The 19,161-nt window shown below is 49.0% G+C and overlaps 1 protein-coding gene across 2 annotated transcripts in view; it reads left to right on the forward strand.

The window, feature by feature from the left end:
• Window positions 1–14,528: 14,528 nt before the first annotated feature.
• The window catches only part of MYO10 (myosin X), a 229,235-nt gene continuing 224,602 nt past the window's right edge, over window positions 14,529–19,161 (forward strand). The window contains exon 1 of one of the 2 annotated variants that reach the window (XM_043600872.1): window positions 14,529–15,088. In XM_043600872.1, coding sequence (XP_043456807.1) covers window positions 15,068–15,088 — 21 coding nt within the window. In that variant the 5' untranslated portion in view covers window positions 14,529–15,067. The remainder of the gene's footprint in view (window positions 15,089–19,161) is intronic. The other variant, XM_043600881.1, reaches the window with a different exon arrangement.

A 19,161-nucleotide genomic window follows, 5' to 3' on the forward strand; every position in this document is an offset into this window, starting at 1 on the left:
TTACAAAAAAGTTGCAAAAGTCGTACAGAGAATTCCTTTTCTTTTGTTGACATCTCACCCTGGTGCATTGGTCAAAATGAAGAAACCCACGTCGGTACATTGCTATTAACCAAACGTCAGACTTTCTTCAGACTTCACTGGTTCTGCCACCAATGTCCCCTTGACTGTTCCAGGATCCCACCGTACATTGAGCCTCCTCGGTGTGTGACAACTTCTCAATCTTTCATTTTCGATGACTGTGGCACTTGGAGGAGTACTAGTCACGTATCTTTGGAGAACGTCCCTCACCTTGAATCTACGTGAACTCCGAAGGATGCTCATTGTACCTACCACGCCCAGTGGGGTCGGAATGTTCGCAGTGATCCGTGCTGCTATTCAACATGGTGCCGGAAGAGGAAGCGTCTACTCTCTGGTTCTACAGGCTGCCTGGTCCACTGCAAATTAAATTTTTTCCACTTAAGTTTGCCCCGGTTTGGTTTCTCTTCTTTAATTCAGAGAGGCCCATAATTCACAACCCATGGTATAAATATATTTCCCCATCACTTTTCCCAACATGCTCTTGACAACATTAAATTGATCCTGTTCTTAACATATTGAGATTCCTGCAAGACTCTTCACGACCTTCCCCGCTTGCACCATTCCCTGAGCTTAATCAGGCACCAGTGCCGCAAACACAGATAATTTTACTCCTTGCTGGGTATTGCTTTCTGTCTCCATTTGTCTTTGTTCTGGGGCAGTGACCAGAACGGGGGGCTGGATGTGAGAAGGCAGAAACGGGAGTCCCAACAGAACTCTAGGTCCCGAAGGGAAGGCAGTTGAAGAAGGGGTGGGCCTGTTTCCAACCAAAGGGAGTGGCCAGGGTTAAGCAGGAGGAAATTGTGGGGCAAGTGTGCTTGTCAGCGTCCCAACCCAGGTGAGGGCCAGCCCTGTTGTGGAAACACAGGCACAAATGCCTAGCCGAGCGGGAGAGCTGGCCCCACACAATCCGCTCAGGGTAACTCACTGCAGGGTGCGAGAGATACTACAGACTGAAGGAAACTTGCCCGTCGTTGCCTATAAAAACAGAAGGGAGCTGGGACACCTGGGTGGCTCCGTTGGTTGAACATCCAACTGAGATCAGTCGGTTTCAGCTGAGGTCATGATGTCACAGTTTGTGAGTTCAAGCCCCGCATCGAGCTCTGTGCTGACGGGAGCCTGCTCGGGATTCTTTCTTTCTCTCTCTCTCTCTGCCCCTCCCCGACTCATGCACTCTCTCTCAAAATAAATAAATAAACTTAAAAAAAAAAAAAACAACAGAAGGAAGCTAATACCATTTTTGAGTACTCACTATGTATCAGGTGCTACATTACGTGTTTCTTATCTTATTCAATCCTTTCATTCCTGAAGACCAGGTGGTAACTTCCCAGCCTCACACCAGCCAAATTGCCAAGGAGAAGGTTGTAGAGCTTGCAAAGTCCGATTGTGAGCCAAGGTCTGTCTTTCTCTGAAGTTCACGGTCTTTCTAGGTTGGGACAGAAGAAAGAGCGTAAGCTCAAGAGATGTCACGTTACCGGGTGCCACAGATCAACACCGGGAAAATGGGCAACGGCTTGCCTTCTGAGAGCCTCAGTTTCCCTGGGAGAGTGAGTAGTTTTCCCTGGTAGAATGCACTCAAAACTGGTAGAATGAGTCCTCCCTTGCAGAGTTGATGCGAGCATTCACCAAACTGCCAGCAATGCATTTAGAGCATCTCCCGACACGCTAGCTCTTGCTAATATGCCTTAGCCCTTATTCTTGGTAGCAGTCCCAGGGGTATTGTAACGATAGGCTTAGCCCGTTAACACACAAGTTTTAGCTAACAATTCTATCGCTCCTTCGTTATCACCCTCTCCTTTAGGCAACAGTGACAGACATCCTTCCGAGGGCTTGAGATACAGCGGGGAAACAGACGAATCAATCCCCTGCTGTCAGGGAGCTGGCATTTTCGGAGAGAAAGGCAGACAGTAAACAAGTTAACCAGGGATCCGCAAATCTTCTCTGAAAGGGACAGAGAGCAAATATTTTAGGCTCTGGGGGCCGCACGGTTTCGGCTGCATGGTCCCAAAGCACCCACAGACAGTCTAAACGAAGGGGAGCGGCCGTTCTGATGAAACTGCATTTCCAAAACAGGTTCTGTGGCAGCTTTGGCCCCGGGGCTGCAGTTTGCTGACCCCCCCGCCCCAGGAACACGAAGAGTCTATCGGATCATTTCAAAGAGTGACAGACGCCCTGAAAAACTAGGTGGGGCAGTATCATACAACATGACAGGTGTGGCACACAGAATGAGACGGGCAGGTTCGAGGCTGCCTCGAGCTGAGCCCTGAGTGGAGGGGGCAGCCTTGCAGAGTGAATAGGCTGAGTGGAAGGTGAGGGAACATCGCGGGTAAAGGGGACACATGTGCAAAGGCCAGGGGCAGGATCAAGGTCTGTGTTTGATATGCTCCGGGTGGCCAGCGTGGTGCTGGGCAGGGGAGAGGCAGGAAGGCCGTCCCGCAGGACTTTGTCAGCCCGAAAGGAGCCGGTATTTGATGATAACTGTAAAGGAGTCCCTTGTGGGTAGGGGGATGGGTGAAAGAGGTGAAGGGGATTAAGAGTACACTACCTTCTTTTTTTTTTTTTAAGTTTATTTTATTTTTGAGAGAGAGAGAGAGAGAGAGAGAACACGCGAGTGAAGGAGAGGCAGAGAGAAGAGAGAGCGAATTCCAAGCAGGCTCTGGACTGCCAGCGTGGAGCCGGATGCGGGGCTCGAACTCACCAACCGCAAGATCGCGACTTGAGCCCAAACCAAGAAACCAAAGCTTAACCGACTGAGCCACCCAGGGGCCCCACGAATTATGGAAATGTTGAATCACTATTTTGTCCACCTGAAACTAAGGTAACATTGTGTGTTAACCACACTGGAATTTTAAAAGAAAATTAAAAAGTAGATAAAATATAAATAAAGAGGTGCCTTGCAGAGTTTTGGTGTGACAGTAGAGTATTGATTTACACTTTAAGATATCACTCTAGAGGCGCCTGGGTGGCGCAGTCGGTTGAGCGTCCGACTTCAGCCAGGTCACGATCTCGCGGTCGGTGAGTTCGAGCCCCGCGTCAGGCTCTGGGCTGATGACTCGGAGCCTGGAGCCTGTTTCCCATTCTGTGTCTCCCTCTCTCTCTGCCCCTCCCCCATTCATGCTCTGTCTCTCTCTGTCCCAAAAATAAATAAACGTTGAAAAAAAAAATTAAAAAAAAAGAAAAGAAAAGAAAAGATATCACTCTAGGGGCGCCTGGGTGGCTCAGTCAGTTACGCATCCAACTTTGGCTCAGGGCATGATCTCATGGTTCGTGGGTTCGAGCCCCGCATGGGGCTCTGTACTGACAGCTCGGAGCCTGGAGCCTGCTTCGGATTCTGTGCCTCCCTCCCTTTCTGCCCCTCCCCCACTTGCTCTGCATCTCTCTCTCTCTCTCTCTCTCTCTCTCTCTTTCAAAAATAAACATTAAAAAAACGTATCATTCTAGATGCTGTGGAGCAGAGCAATCATTGGTGACATGGACAGTGGGGGGTGGGGAGGGGAGCTGAGGAGGAAGTGTCGATAAGGCGTGGAGACCCCAAGACACAGAATCCCTTGGGAATGCTTTGCTGGGAAGACCACAGGGCAGCCACTGAAGGACGAGGTGCCTTAAATGACAGATTTAAAGGTGGGGCTCCTGGAGCAGCTGTCTGCCGGCCAGGAGGGTCTGGGAGGGAAGAAGATGGTTCTGGTGGGGCAGGATGACGAGGGAAGGGAAAGACGGAGCCCAGAGAGAACGAGGCGGTGCCCTGGTGTGGTGGCTGCAGGCCGTAAAGCTGCAGGTGGGATGGTGGCTTCGAGAGAGAGGCGACGGAGGAGTCCCCGTTTGGGTGTGTCTGCGATCTCAGGGAGCGGAGGGCCCCCGGGCTGGTTTTCCTGCATCTTCTGTGGATGCCCTCCCTCTGGTACCCAACCGAGACCTGCATCACCACGGATGTGCGGCCTTTCTTCACCGCCCCAACCCCCCCCCCCCCCCCACCACACCTGGAGGTTTGTAGTTGCCAGAATCCCTCCATCTCTCGAGGCTGCGATGCTCTGGCTTTCGAGACAACAGTGAGTCACCCGAGTCAACTGAGTAGTTAGCAGAGCAAGGGTGCGTGGGGCCTGATGTGGTTACTAAGCAGCTGAGCCTGCAGGGGGCATCGAATATGAACCTGCCCCCCACCCCCACCCCCGGATCTCCTCTCTCCCTGCCATCTTCCATTGTCTTCCTCCTGCGTTCCCAAAATGCCCTTACCCCTCTTCTGGAGGGCTTCAGTCAATCACAACTCCTGTGTGATGACATAACTACTACGACAGCCGTGAACATTATTCCTCCTGCTTCCCACAAGCCTCTAGCACTTTCCTCAGGTTCACCTCTTCAGTCAGATGACACAATTTGCGAGGTTTTCCTTATTGAGTCCCGATCCCCACCCCCCCCCCCAAGGGCAAGTGCAATCATTTATGAAATAGTCGATGTAAACAGGGGTGCACTCACCGTGACTCGTGACAACAGATTGCCATGTTGTCGAGAATTTAAAAAAAAAAAAATTTTAATGTTTATTTTTGAGAGAGAGAGGGAGAGAGACTGCACGAGTGGAGGAGGGGCAGAGAGAGAGGGAGACACAGAATCTGAAGCAGGCTCCAGGCTCTGAACTGTCAGCACAGAGCCCGACGTGGGGTTTGAACTCACGGACTGTGAGATCATGACCTGAGCCAAAGTCAGACATCCAACGGACTGGGCCACCCAGGTGCCCCTTTCTTTTTCTTATAAGGACATCAGACCTACTGGATTAGGGCCCACCTTAACAACCTCATTTTAACTTAATCACCTTTTGAAAGGCCCTACCTCTAAATACAGTCCTATTCTAGAGTGTTAGGAGCTAGGACTACTAGTTATGAATGGGGGGGGGCACAATTCAGCCCATAACGCGCCCCAAGCTTTACTTCGTATCTTAACGTTGCCCTTAAAATTTTGTGTATGCTTCTTATGATAGAAATTTCCAGAGTCATTTCAAAATTATCTTTCAGTATCTCTCTGCAGCTGGTCTACTGATTTCTTTAGAGATCCTGTCTTGCTCATCTTTATATCTCCTGATACCTGACATCACAGATGCACGATAACATTGTTTGAATAATAAAAAAAAAAAAGCAGAAGAAATGAAATGCTTCTCTTACAAAAAAAATGTGTATTTTATTTTTCAAAACAGGAATAGCTTCCTGATCCCATAGGTGTCACCAAAAAATCAGAAAATCTAGAAGAGGGTCAAAGAATAATTTCTAATGGTCTTTGTCCTTGTTATCTAGGAATAACATCTGTCAAACATATTTGCTTTTGTCTTTTCTTTTTAACACATTTTAAAATGATTATTTACTTATTTTGAGACAGAGAGAGAGAAAGAGGCAGAGAGGGAGGGAGAGAGGAAAGTCCGAAGCAGGCTCTGCACTGTCAGTCCAGACCCTGATGCGGGGCTTGGCCTCACGAACTGTGAGATTATAACCTGAGTCAAAATCAGGAGTCGGACGCTGAACCGGCTAAGCCACCCAGGCGCCCCTGGGTTTGTTTCTTTCAAAGCTCTCTACACGATTCATTTTATCGGCTGGGAAGAGCCAGGTGGCTGTTCCTAGTATCTAGCCCTTTTCTTCCTCCCAGTTTCTAGTTCTTGGCTGGGTAAATAGAAACCCAGAGTAAATATTATATTTCCCAGTATTGCTCGCAGCTGACGGCTAAGTTCTAGTCAACCGCATACGAATAGGTACCCTGTGCGACCGTCCCGGGGATGTGTGTGTCTGCTCTGTCAGTCCTCATCACTCACTGCTTCCTGCGGCCTCGAAAGCCGGGGCTCTCTAACTGCCATGAGCCACGGAGGCGTACTGCAGAAACAGCTGGAAGGAGTCAGTGTCCCTAAAGACTGTGCAACATCCCAGGCCTCCTGGCTTGGTTTATGAGAGAAAAATAAACTCGTCTGCCTTAAGCCATGGCCAGTTTTAAATGTTTATAACGTGCAGATATAACTTGTCGCTTCTTTGCCTAGTCATCTTTCCGCATCAATAAATATGGGTAGTATGATGGGTTAAAATGGCCACAGACCAGTCCACTCGGGTGGCTCCTCCAAAGGTTAAACGTAGAATTACCATACGACCCGGCAATTTCACTCCTCGTTGAATTGGATTCTGCAAAGGAATTGAAAACAGGTACCTGAGTATTCACGGCAGCACCATTCGCCTTAACAAGACGGTAGAAACGATGAAAAGACCCGTCAAGTGACAAATGGATCAACCGAATGTGGTCTGTCCATACAATGGAATATTATTCAATCAGAAAGGTGAATAAAGTACTAAAAACACGTGGCAGCATGGATGAGCCTTGAAAACACTGTGTTGAGTGACAGAAGCCAGTCCCAAAAGCTCTGTGTGGTTCCCCTTTATGTGAAATATTCAGGATAGGCCAATCCATAGAGACAGAGAGCAAATTCGTTGCTGGGGGCTGGGGGGGGGAGACAGGAATCTGAGTGGCTGGTTAATAGGTATGAGGTTTCCTTTGGGGGTGAAAATGTTCCGGACTAGGGAGGTGCAGGTACCGTGAATATATTAAATGCTACTAAACGCACTGCGCACATGAAACGCTACTGTGCACTTCAAAATGGCGAACAAACCAAAAAACAAACAACGAGGTCACGCATTCTTTGCAGCTTCTCCCATCAAGAGAGGCTGGAATCTGGGCTGGCCTTAGGTCAGGTTTTGACCAATAAAATGCGGCCCACACAATGTCGTGTAACTTCTGTGCAAGTTCTCAAAAGGTCGTGCGAATTCTGCCCTCTCCCTGTCACGGTGCGAAGACAGACCGCGTGGAGAGAGTGGCCCAGCTGTCCCGGCTGCCTCCCCCCACCAGGTTCCTGCCGTATGTGGACGGCGTGTTTGAGGACCAGCCACAGCTGTGCACCTGTCTGCCTGCAGCTGCCGGAGAGAACCCAGTTGACCTTGCCGGCCATGAAGCCCAGTCAAGCCAAGTCAAGCCACGGCCTTGTGGGAAATAAGAAGTCATTGTTGTCTGAAGCCACTGAGTTTTAGGTAGCTTGTTACACAGAAGCAGATCTCTAACCCCGAGGGTGTCTGCTATGCACATTTGTCACAATTTACTCAGCCGGGCTCCTGCCGAGAGGCGCTAAGGTGGTGTCCAGGTTCCTAACTACTGTAAACAACTCTATCCTAGACATTCTTATACAAACAACTTTCTGCCCTTATCTGATTTTTTTCCCCTAATACTCTCAGCAGCACTTGCCTTCTGGAAACTTTAGGAAAACAACAACAACAACAACAACATTCCTAACATATTCTCAACTCATTTAAGAAGCAAAAGCAATAGCCACTTCAGGTGGGGGAAAACAAAGCCTTGCCAAATCGCCAAAAAGAGTTTGCAGAGGATTGGCCCTGCGACATAGCTCCTGAGTCTTACCCACACCCCCCCCCCCCAAGTTTCTCTCTTGCGTGCCAGCCTTGAGCTGTTTTCTGTGCTGGTGTTCAAGGCTGCCCTGAAGGTATATAAAACCCCTGTATATATACAAATACTTTGATTTAAATATTTATTACAAAATTCATGGGCCAATGGGAGGTAGAGTGACCCCTCCACGGAGATTTAGAATAAGAGCCCTTCAGGATTTGTTTGTTCTGGCGAACGTACGTGAAGAGTCTTCTTAGGGTCCGGGTGCCGGCTCTCCTGTTGGTAGCCGGGACTACTGTCGTCATCCTGCGCCCTCGGGGAGTGAAAGTCACTCAAGCATGGCTCGTTAGCCTCGTTCAGGTGGAGGTGGCCCCATCCCTCACAATCCTGTGAAAAACACACTGCACTGGCCAGCAGGAGAAGCCAAGTGGCTGTCCTCCTGGGACTGAGGGCCAGCCACGGGCTCCAGAGGGTCCCCGAGACATGCCAGCCCTGGACTTCTGGATGACACCTTGTGTCCCGGGGGAGAGGGTCGGAGAGAGCCCCGAAGAGGAGAAATGAAGGCTGAATCCACATGGGACTGATCTGGGTCCAGGGTGGCTCCCGTGCATGGCCCAGCTGGCCCCAGACAGTTGCCGGCACCAAAGGAGCACTGAGACCACTTTGAGAAAAGCAGCCCACGTCTAAAGGTGTCCAAAGGTGGCACTTGCCTGGCCCTTAAGGCGATGCTCTTCTAAGGTACTGGCAGGCTGCAGACCACAAGTTGAATTAAGAGGTACCACAAAGGGTATTACACGGCTTGCTGTATCCTTGGAAGGGCTGGAGGAGTGGGTTTTTAGGTCTCCAGAAACAATTCTGAGAACCGCAGCCCGGAATGGGCCTGGTGAGTCGGGGGCCTCCCCGCCTACCCCCCCCCCCCCCCCCCCCCCAGGAACCTGCTGCCGCTCCTGCTGGCCGGGTAGTCGCTGCCCTCACGGCTGACCACAGATCCACTCAACTCTGTCACAAACAGGGTCACCCCCATTTGCACTCCAAGCCCCCATTTCCCCCGAGGAGGGGAAACCTCGAGTGGGTGCGTGGGACTGGTAGAACTGAAGTCACATGTTTGGAGCAAAAGAAGCTTGAATAGTCTCCGTTGGGCTAGAGGGAGTCACATCATGAAGGCCCCTCTCAGCACGTGATAGGATCATCAGAAGACCCGGGGCAGCTCTAGGTGACAGAGCCCTGCTCATCAAGGTGGCCGAATGCTATCGTTCCACGAATCAATATAGGCCGGTTGGTAGAAGGTGATGAAGACAGGGAAGATTTAGTTTGGGCACGTGAAGGGGGAGAAGGAACTCGGGGAGGAAACAATCAACAGGGCTGTGGGAATCCGTGGCTGGGGCTTCTCCGAGCTGGAGTTACGGACGTGGGATCAATTTCCGAGGAGACCGGAAGTGACGGACCGCGTGCGGCAGCCACGTAAGCGTGGGGAAGAGGAAGTGTGCTTAGGCTTGAGCGTATTTCAGAGGCGGAAGGAGAGCAGGGGCCCGTAGAAGTGGCAGCGGAAGCGCTCCAAGAGACGGGGGAGCCGGACAAATGCAGCGCTCTCAAAGCTGGGCAGGACCGGCTACGTAATTTTCAGGGCCCAGTGCAAAACGGAAGAACGGGGCCCCCTGTTCAGAAGTCGGTAAGGAGTTTGAGACATCACAACAGTATTAACCCAAGCCCAGGGCCCCTTCTGAGCGCCGGGTCCTGTGCGGCTCCCTCTCCAGGCTGCCCGCTCTGGAAGCTGGCCCGGGAGCTGAGAAGTTCGAGAGTTCCAGAGGAGGGGCGACGTCAAGGGAGATGACATTTGAGAACGGGCTGTTGAATTTGATTATTTCAAGGTCACGGTGATCTTCGCGAGGGTGGGATTGCGGGCAAATTATCTGATTGTAAGCGGTGGGAGAGCTGGTGGTTCAGAGAGGAAGGCGTAGAAAGTGACAAGGCCGGGGCTTGAAGAGATGGCCCAGTAGTTCAGAGAGCAAGTGGGTTTGGAAACAGCCATGTATTTAAATTTTATTTTAGGGGCGCCTGGGTGGCTCAGTCAGTTGAGCGTCCGACTTGGGCTCAGGTCATGATCTCACAGCTCGTGAGTTTGAGCCCCACGTCGGGCTCTGTGCTGACGGCTCGGAGCCTGGAGCCTGCTTCGGATTCTGTGTGTCCCTCTCTCTCTGCCCCTAACCCACTCGCATTCTGTCTCTGTCTCTCTCAAAAATAAATAAACATTAAAAAAAATTTTTTTAATTTATTTTAATATTTATTTATTTTTGAGGCGGGGAAGGGCAGAGAGAGAGGGGGACAGAGGATCCGCAGAGGGCTCTGCGCTGATAGCGGAGAGCCTGAGGAGGGGCTCGAACTCATGAACTGTGAGATCGAGACAGGAGCCCAACTCGACTTGACGACTGAGCCACCCAGGGGCCCCAGAAACAGCCATTTGCAAGTGGAACAGACACAAACACATTTATTGGCTTGAATAACACAACGAGGAAAAACTGAAAAATCAAGAAAGGAGAGTAAGCGAAGACACGAGGTTGGGAAGTGGTAAACATGTTGTGATTCACGGAAAGTCCGCTTCAGAGCCGCTCTGGAACAATGAAAGAGCAGGAAGATACAAAGAAATCAAGGAGAATGGGGCCGTCACAGTCTCTAAGCAGGCAGAGTATATCACCCTGGAGGGTTTCAACGAGTTGGATTCCATTTGTTTATCACTTTCAACAGATCCAGGACCTCGCACTTTAAAAGGAAACAGATTCATTTGTGAAAACCATCCTCTGTGCTTCTGTGGGCCGTCAGTTTAGAAAGCATTCCCTCTGTAGTCTGGAGCCATGGGAATTTAGTTAGAATCTGCTATCCACTGAGTGGCCTGCTTCTGATGAGGTCAATTACATCTTAGCCCAAGTCCATCGTGTTTAGAAAACAAGGAAGAGTAGCAGATTCATTTTTTTTTTTTTTGAGTGTCTTATCCCTGCTTAATTTCTGTTGATTCTTTTGCACTTGTTTAGTTCTATTACAGGGTAAAACACTTCACATCATTTCACCACCAATTTTATTCTTTCTCGGCAAATCTTTCCCAATCACTCTCAGTTTCGCATGAAAAGAAAAATCCCTTCAGGGCTTTTGAATTGCAAGTTCTGAGAAATAAACACACACACACACACACAAACATTTGTCTACAAGTTTCAAGAACATGTAAAAATGACCTTCATTTTTGTTCAGAAAAGCAAATACATTTAATTTTTAAAATATCCCAAGATTATAGGTGAACCCAAAGAACACCCGCTGTTTAGTGGAGCATGAAAAACAGGATTTTAGAGTTGTGTCAGTTATTAACTTCTAATTTGTGTGAAAGAACCTTCCTGCACTTTCCCTTTCCATACCTAGTAATTAAACCATTACTCTGACGGGAGCAATTACAGGTGAGTATTTAATAAAAACAAAAGTAATGGGAAAGGTTCTATACACGAAGACACAACCAGGTTAGGAACTGGTAGCAGCCACAGAACAACAACAAAGAACTCGATTTGAAATCACCAAGGAAGTTAAGACAACACACTTCAAATAAAATCAAACAAACACACGGTGGAAAACAAAAACAGAGGGAGATCATATTACTTCATTCATTATATACCCTACATGATTCTCCCTTTGTGTGGGGAAATGGCCCCGATTGTATTAAAATAAATCTTTCAGCAGTGTGGGTTAATTTTTGCAGCTGAATAAGAGAATGTAGCCTGAGCTTCTTTGGTGTTTTGCTTTGAAAATGACAATTAGCATCGAGTCTTTGAGAAATAAGGATAATTGAGAAGGAATTTTGTCTCCGGAAATGTGCCCATTCTGTCATTAACATTCTTGGGGCGCCTGGGTGGCTCAGTTGGTTAAGCGTCTGACTTCAGCTCAGGTGATAATCTCCAGGTCCGCGAGTTCGAGTCCTGCATCCGGCTCTGTGCTGACAGCTCAGATCCTGGAGTCTGCTTCAGATTTTGTGTCTCTCTCTGGGCTTCCCTTGCTCATGTTCTGTCTCTCTCTGAAAAATAAACATTAAAAAAACCACATACACACACACATTCTTGAGCCTGTCACTTGTCAGAGGGCAAGGTTTAACTGTTTTAGCCTAATCAGCTTTGACCAATGGGTAAGACAGTTTCTTAAAAGGAAGCACATAACTTTAAAAAACTGGTAAGAAGAATAGATATTCTTAGAGATCTATCGATTTAAATTGCTTCCCCTTCTCTGTCCAATTTTGTCTAGGCCCTTGTAAATTTAACACGGTCCTTTTCAACAATGGATTCCGAATGCTTAAAATAACATGCACTTTGCTGTTTGTTCCACAGTCTTACTGTTGCAGTTCATCTTTATGCCTTTTGGAGAATGTACGTTTATACAGAAAATCTGATGAATTCTGATAACCACAAGGAGTGATTCTCAAACTCAGAATTGCCTACTTGGGTGCTTACTAAAATGCTGATTTTTAGGCACTCAGCCCACCCCTGAGATTCACAGTTATATATATATGTATATATATATACACACACACACATAAATATATATATTTATGTATATATATACGTATATATATACATATATATGCGTATATGTATATATTTTTTTCTTTTGTAACAACTGTTTCAGGAGATTTTGATAAGGTGGTGTAAACTTTTTTTTTTTTAATTTTTTGTTAACGTTTATTTTTGAGACAGAGAGAGACAGCATGAACGGGGGAGGGGCAGAGAGAGAGGGAGACGCAGAATCGGAAGCAGGCTCCAGGCTCCGAGCCATCAGCCCAGAGCCCGACGCAGGGCTCGAACTCAACGGACCGCGAGATCGTGACCTGAGCCGAAGTCGGATGCTTAACCGACTGAGTCACCCAGGCGCCCTGGTGTAAACTTTTTAAATAAATATAATAATTCAGTAAAATTCAACCCTTATGTATTGGATCTGGCTCACAACTCTATATGAGTCACAGTGGGGGTAATTATTAACTATATCTTCTTAATCAACAGGGAAGTGACCTTTAAAAAATTAATAGACTTTATGTTTTTGAGCAGTTTTAGGATTACAGAACAATTGAAAGGGAAGTGTCCCCTCACCGCCCCCCTCCCCCCAGTCTCTGTAATTAACGTGCTGTATTGGTGTGGTACATTTGTTACAACTGAGAAGCCAGTACTGGAAAGTGACTTTGAAAGGACACGGCCAAGGCCGTGCAGGACATTGGTGGCTGGGTTGATGCCGGGAACCCAGCCACACCCACACACTGGCTTGAACAAGCTGACTGGTAATTTCTCTTGAGAGATGTTCTATACAGATTAACACCAAAATGACTGTTAATTGTTTTACGCCAGTATCTGGGCACAGGTGGCCCCAGGACTCGTTTGAGCACTTTGGCTGGTGCCTGGGATTGTTGGTATTTATCCTGGCCCCACCTTAATTTTGCCGGCAACCCGGGACACAAGCTTCCATGGTTTAGGTGTGTAAACATGTGAATCAGGGCACTAGCATAGCACGCTGTCACCAATTAATTTACAAATTGACTCTTTCCAAAGGGAAGCGGGGTGGGTATGAGGAGATTTATGCTGAAGCGCTGCTCTGAGATTCAGGTTACAGACACACTTGGATTTTCACCTAAGGATTACAGAAGGATGCTACATCCATTCATTCTCTGAGACAGGCTGGGGATACAAATTTTAAAGCACAGTTTCCTCTGTTAAGGAGCTTCAATTCTCCCAACTGAAGAAAGACAGGACACCAGAAAAACAAAACAAAACAAAACCCCAAACAGACCAAAAAAAAAAAAAAAAAACAACAACAAAAAAAGCAAAAAACAAAAAAACCTTAAGCCATACAGTGTCCTCAACAGTTTTAGGAATAAGGCACACCCCGTGGTGTGTGGCTGGGTAAGTGGCCTGGCATTTCTGGGAAGACTGCCCCTGGAAGATGTGACTTTCTGACTTGAGTTTTAAAGGATGAGTAGCAGTTGGCAGATCCCCTGGAGAGAACTTCGCAAACCACTTGTGGCGAAGAACCAGTCGTTTTTGTTTCCAATTTGCCAGGTACCAATAGGAGAACTCTGCTGTGCCAGGCATGACTCACCACGAATCCGCCAATACCAAAGCTGGTTTACACTCGGTTGAGAGAGTCCTCCGGTCATTTGTTTGGCTGTCGAGGCATTTTTAAATGGCTACAAAAGTTCCTAAACCTTTGCTCTCAATTTTTCTACCTGTTACGGAAGGGCTTCCGTTTGCAGACCAGCACAGGGCCTGGTGCCTCCGTTTGAGGGCACCTGGAAGCTTATTAGAAATGCCCCACTGAATTCCAACCTGTCTTTTAATAAGATTCCCAGGTGGTTCCTGTGCACGCTCAGGTTTAAGGACCTGCCTTAGAGGAAACAACTCCGTATCAGGTGGTTTGATCCTTCACCTCACTTCCCTTTGCCGGTTTCCTTCAGGTCTAGGAAAAGGGTTACATTTTTTTCTGGTGCAACTGGCCATGTCCTCTTCCAGGTTACAAAACTGCATTCCCCGGCTGCTAGGAAAACGTCTGTGAACCCGACTGCAGGACAGAAACTCTACACGGGAAGGCAGCTTCTAGAAATTCTGAACAGCCTCCGTTCTCCGCTTTGATCTGGCCCAACAGCCGGGGCAGCTCGGCCGACCGCGCTTCCTTCCCCGGGGTCGCTCATCTGCCGAGCTGCATTAATGAGATCCGTGTTGAGTGGGTTCCAGGGTCCGCTGAAGATCAAAGGCACAAAAGAATCCCCCAACCCCTCCTCCCCGGTGACTATTTGGTCTCTATCACCAGAGGGTAGAGTCGACTCCTCCGCCCACGCCTGCATGGGGAGGCGGAGACACCAGAGGGTGCAGCCCGGCACTCCCGTCCTCTCCCCTGTCCTCTCCTCTCGCCGCCGAGCCGGCGTCCGCCCCAGGCGGGGTGGGCGGGGCCGGACCCTGCCGCAGAGCGGGGCGGGGTTGGCTGAGGGTTGGGCTCCTGGAGGGGCGGGCGAGTGGGCGGGGCCCAGCTCCTGGAGGGGCGGGGCGGGGCGGGGCTGGTGGGCGGGGTGAGGGCTCCTGTCTGCAAATCTCCGCGCTGCGGTGAGCCGGCTGAGTCCAGGCGCCCGAACCCTCACCGCGGCGGCGTTCGCTCTGGGGTAGCTACTCCGGGCACGCTTTGTGGCCGCTGTCCCCCTGTCGCGGCGAGCGCCTCCGGCTGGGGCGCAGGAGGAGGGGGCGCGCTCCCAAGACCCCCGCCGCCCTCCCCCAGCCCGGGGGAAGAATGTGTCACCAGCTGTTCTCCGCTCGCGAGCGCTGCGCGCAGAAGTAAGGAACTTGGAGGCAGGGAGACAAAGGCTGCAGTTGGGACGGATGAGTTAGAGACTTGGGTTTGGGCAAACAAAAGGTGCGAAAGACGAGAAGGGGGTAAGGCGATGGCAGCCGGAGAGCCCCGCGGGCTCGGGTTCCTGGGAATCGCGCCGTGACACGCATGGTTTCCCCGGACCGTCTGCTGGGCTGACTTCCGCGAGCCGGACGCGGGACTCGGGCAAGTTGGGGAGCGCCCTGGAACAATGGACAACTTCTTCCCCGAGGTGAGTGCGCTCGCGCCGGCGACCCTGCCGGGACCTGGCCCCCGCGCCCCGGGAGGGATCTACCCACCGCGCCGCGCGCACGCTTGGGACCCTGTCCTAACTAAGCCCGGGAGGGAAAAACTTTCTGGGAGTCGCCTGAAATCACCCCCGGGGAGTCTCCGGATGAGTAAGCCGAGGCAGGTTTTGTTTTGTCCCGCGCTCCGGGACGTAGCGAAGGTGAGCCTCCTTCCGCGTGGGTGGCTGGCTCACCGGGTGTCCCTGCGGCGCCCCGCGCGAGGTGAGGCGGCGGGCGCCGGGCCGCGGCTGCCGGGGTGTGGGAAGCCCAATCGAATGTTCTACCGGGACGTGCCTTTCTCCAAGAAAGTTCTGGTCTGGTATTTCCTTTGCAAAACGTGCCGGCTTCCTGTGAGAGGGGCACAAACCCTTCCAGAGGAGACGGCTTAATGAAGTGCGAGAAGCGAGGCGAGGGTTTAATCATTCACTGTGTTCTCCGCCTACGGGACCTTTGGAGTCTAGGTGGTAGCGCTCCCCAAGATGTGCTCATTCAGGGTTTGAGATCACTCCAGAGGCAGAGATCAAAAGATCATGTGCTTGTGCTGACGGTCCTTGGCAGATTCTGAATTCGAATTTAAAGAAAATCGTTTGGGGCAAACAATGATTATTTTTAACGTTTAAGCTGATGCCCCTTTTAGGGCCATTGAGGGCGGGACACCACGGTTACTTGAAACCCTTGACTTGAGAACCTTTTTTTTTCTTTTTTTTTCCCCCCCTCCCTGGGATGGAGAGTTACTGTGGTTTCTTGGCTCCCTCTCCTTTCTTGGTTGTGTTTATTTAATAAATTCTGTTTTAAGTTTGAGGTTTGAAGTGGCTCAAAGTAAACTGAGTTGACTTAAGGGAGTCTGATGTGACTTTCATTGGAAGCCAGGGGACGTTTCGTGAATCCAGGACAGTTTTGGAATCTTCCAGCAAATTAGGTTGGTGAGGGCTTGCCTCTGTTCGCTAACTTGCTTTATCCTATTTAATTGGATATAATATTTCAAGTCATTCCCCCTGATGGATGCTTACCTTATTCTTAGACAACTGTATTTAATGGCCAAAGTAATAAATACATTCTTGCCTAACAGCAATATCCACTTTTTTCAAGGTGGCATCTCATACGTGATACCCACATTTGCCGTGAAAAGCAGACTGGAAAGGAATTATCCATTCATATATATATTTTTTTTCTTTTAAGGAAATCTGTGGTTGAGACTATAGCATTTTTTTTTTAACCCACAGAGCTTTGTTTTCATGACTGTAAGAAAACACCAGAACTTTTTACTGGAGTTGCAGGTTAACCAAAGATGGACCAGTGGGCTGTGTTTAATTGCTTTCATCTGTAAGAAAACCTGGGCTCCGCCTGCAGGACACTAATTCGTGTGTGTGTGTGTGTGTGTGTGTGTGTGTGTGTGTGTGTGTGTGTGTGTGTGTGTGTGTGTGTTCTGGGTCCCTTGGGAAAGCTTGTGAGCCGTAGGATTTGTATTCGGGTTTGTTGGGGGTTTCAGTCCCGTTGAAGCCTGTTTTTGGACTAAGGAGGGGAGGGGGCTTGTGACCTCCCCCTGGGCAGAACTCTGCCCCCTAGTGCAAGTGGGGGGGAACTGCAGGATAACATGGGACAGCTGTGACCTGCTGGCACTTTCTCTGAAATACTTTTTCCTTACACCATACCTTGGTTAAGTGTAAGGAGACCTGGTTGTTGGATTTTATTTCAGTGATTAATATGAAGCTGGCCTTTGGCGATCATCTAGTCCATCCCCTTCAGTTTTCTGGATGATGGATCTTAGCCTACAGATGTCAAGTCACAAGCCCAAGGTTGAGGAGCTTATTACAGAATCCAGAGCCTTTTTTCTCTGTTGCTGGTGACTCACGTATTTGGGGGAAATTTTCATTTATTTAAAGTTATGCTTTTGGGGCGCCTGGGTGGCTCAGTAGGTTAAGCGTCCGACTTCAGCTCAGGTCATGATCTCGTGGTCTGTGAGTTCAAGCCCTGTGTCAGACTCTGTGCTGACAGCTCAGAGCCTGGAGCCTGCTTCAGATTCTGTGTGTGTGTGTGTGTGTGTGTGTGTGTGTGTGTGTCTCCCCTGCTCATGCTTGCGCTTGCTCTCTCTCTCTCAAAAATGAAAACATTAAAAAAAACTAAAAAAAGATTTATGCTTTTAAGCTTGTGATGTATTTGTAGTACAGTATTCTAATCAACATTCAAAGTTCCACCCATAATTGGAGTGACCTTGGGAGGCCATCAAGGCCAGTCAGGGAGGCAACACGGTGCTGTATTAGAGACAAACTCCTAATATAGATCCTGTCTGTCTCCGGTAGTGTCTTCTAACAGGCCATCCTTTTGTTAAATTTCGTGAAATTCTCCAGTGAAGAAAATCATGGGATGTCCTCTCACAGGAGAAACAGTAACTGTGGAAGTGATATGTTTCCAAGGACAGCAAAACCGTACCGACTCATCACTAAGTAGTGCCCTGGTAACTGGTGTCTTTGCTAACTTTTTCCATTGTGATTTAGGCATAATGACTTGTTGCTTGTTGGACAGCAGTTTGAGGCTAACTAACACTAGCAATTGAGAAAAAAAAAGGGGGGGAACAAGATGTTGCATGTATTAGCTTTATGTGAGCATGGCCAGACAATAGCAGAATGGGAGCTTCTTGTGACTAGCAGCTGCTGTTTAGAGCGGGACCAGGATTTCTCAAACCGGGTGCCATTGACATTGTGGCTCCGTTCATTCTTTGCTGTCGGGAGCCGGCCCTGTGCCTTGTAGGATGTTGAACATCACCGGTCTCTACCCAGTAGGTGCTAGCAGAACCCCCAAGTTGTGACAACCGAAATGTTCCCAGACGTTGCTTCATGAGCCACCGGGAGTGAAATCACTCCTAATTGAGAACCACGGAGCCAGCCCGTGGAGCGTTGCCTCGTGGAATTGATTCCTGTGCATGTTGCAAGCACAGCCTTCTGGCCTGCGCTTGCCTGCTTTAAAAAGTCATCAGGGCTTTTACTGCAGGCCAGCGAGATGCCCGTGAGGTTTGTGCCGTCCGCTGATGGCTATGTTCCTCGGGATTGGAGAGGCCGAGGGCCCCACACTCCCCATGCAGTTCCTTCGTGACCTTACATTTTCATGGCTTCTCTCAATTAAATTGTGTGTGCACTTCTGGGAAAACTCGTTTTTTCAGCGTTTGGAGTTAAGCTGTTAAAAAGTTTGGTGTTGGCAGAAACTAAGTTGGGGTACGTCTGTAACCAGAAGCCCTTTTTTTTTTTTAAGCAAAGAGAAAAGGCTCAACCAAGTGGCAAGATTATTTTGCAAACATGTTGTTGATGGTGTTTCCATGTCCCTGGGGCCACGTAGGCAGCTAGGGTAGTGGAGGGGCGGGTACGTACCAGCTGAACACATACAGGAGCTGGACTTCTCTATTTGAGGAAAAGGTATGGCCCCCTGGCCATGTAAACAAAAGATCTTTTGAGGATTATTGATGGAAGGTATAGGACTGCTTTGATTTTCAGAATAAATATGTAAAATGTCCGTAAGTGTCATGAATACAAGCATAGAAGGCAGGTTATTAACGTCTTGAGATACATTGTTGGCGAAAATGTCCCTGCTACACCCGTTTCTTACTCTCAGGTGGAATCACCTTCCTTGTTTTCACTTAATTTGGGAAGGTGTCTTGGTTTTGTTAACCTAGAGTTCAGATAGCTTTTTAAGCTGGAAGTCATTCTTGAGCCTATTTCTCTCCCCCCTTCTATACTATTTTTATTTTGTTTTAGGTCTCAGTGATATTTATTGCCTCGAGCAAAAAAAAAAAATCAAGACTTATTTTTGGGGGCTCCTTGTTCCGGCAGATCCTGAAGCCGACTCCTCTGGCAGCGATAAAATAGAGTCGGGCCGTTTGCTGGGGTCCTCCTTTTTCACAATGGAGTTATAGCGCCTTGCCTTTTCTGCACGCTCGGTCGAGGTTTCTGTTGTCAGATACTCATTTTTTGGCCCCTGCCATGTTGGGGACAGCAGAGCCCTGAGAGCAGCTGTAAGCTGGACAGTT

Source organism: Prionailurus bengalensis, chromosome A1, assembly GCF_016509475.1.
Source record: "Prionailurus bengalensis isolate Pbe53 chromosome A1, Fcat_Pben_1.1_paternal_pri, whole genome shotgun sequence".
Lineage (NCBI taxonomy): Eukaryota > Metazoa > Chordata > Mammalia > Carnivora > Felidae > Prionailurus > Prionailurus bengalensis.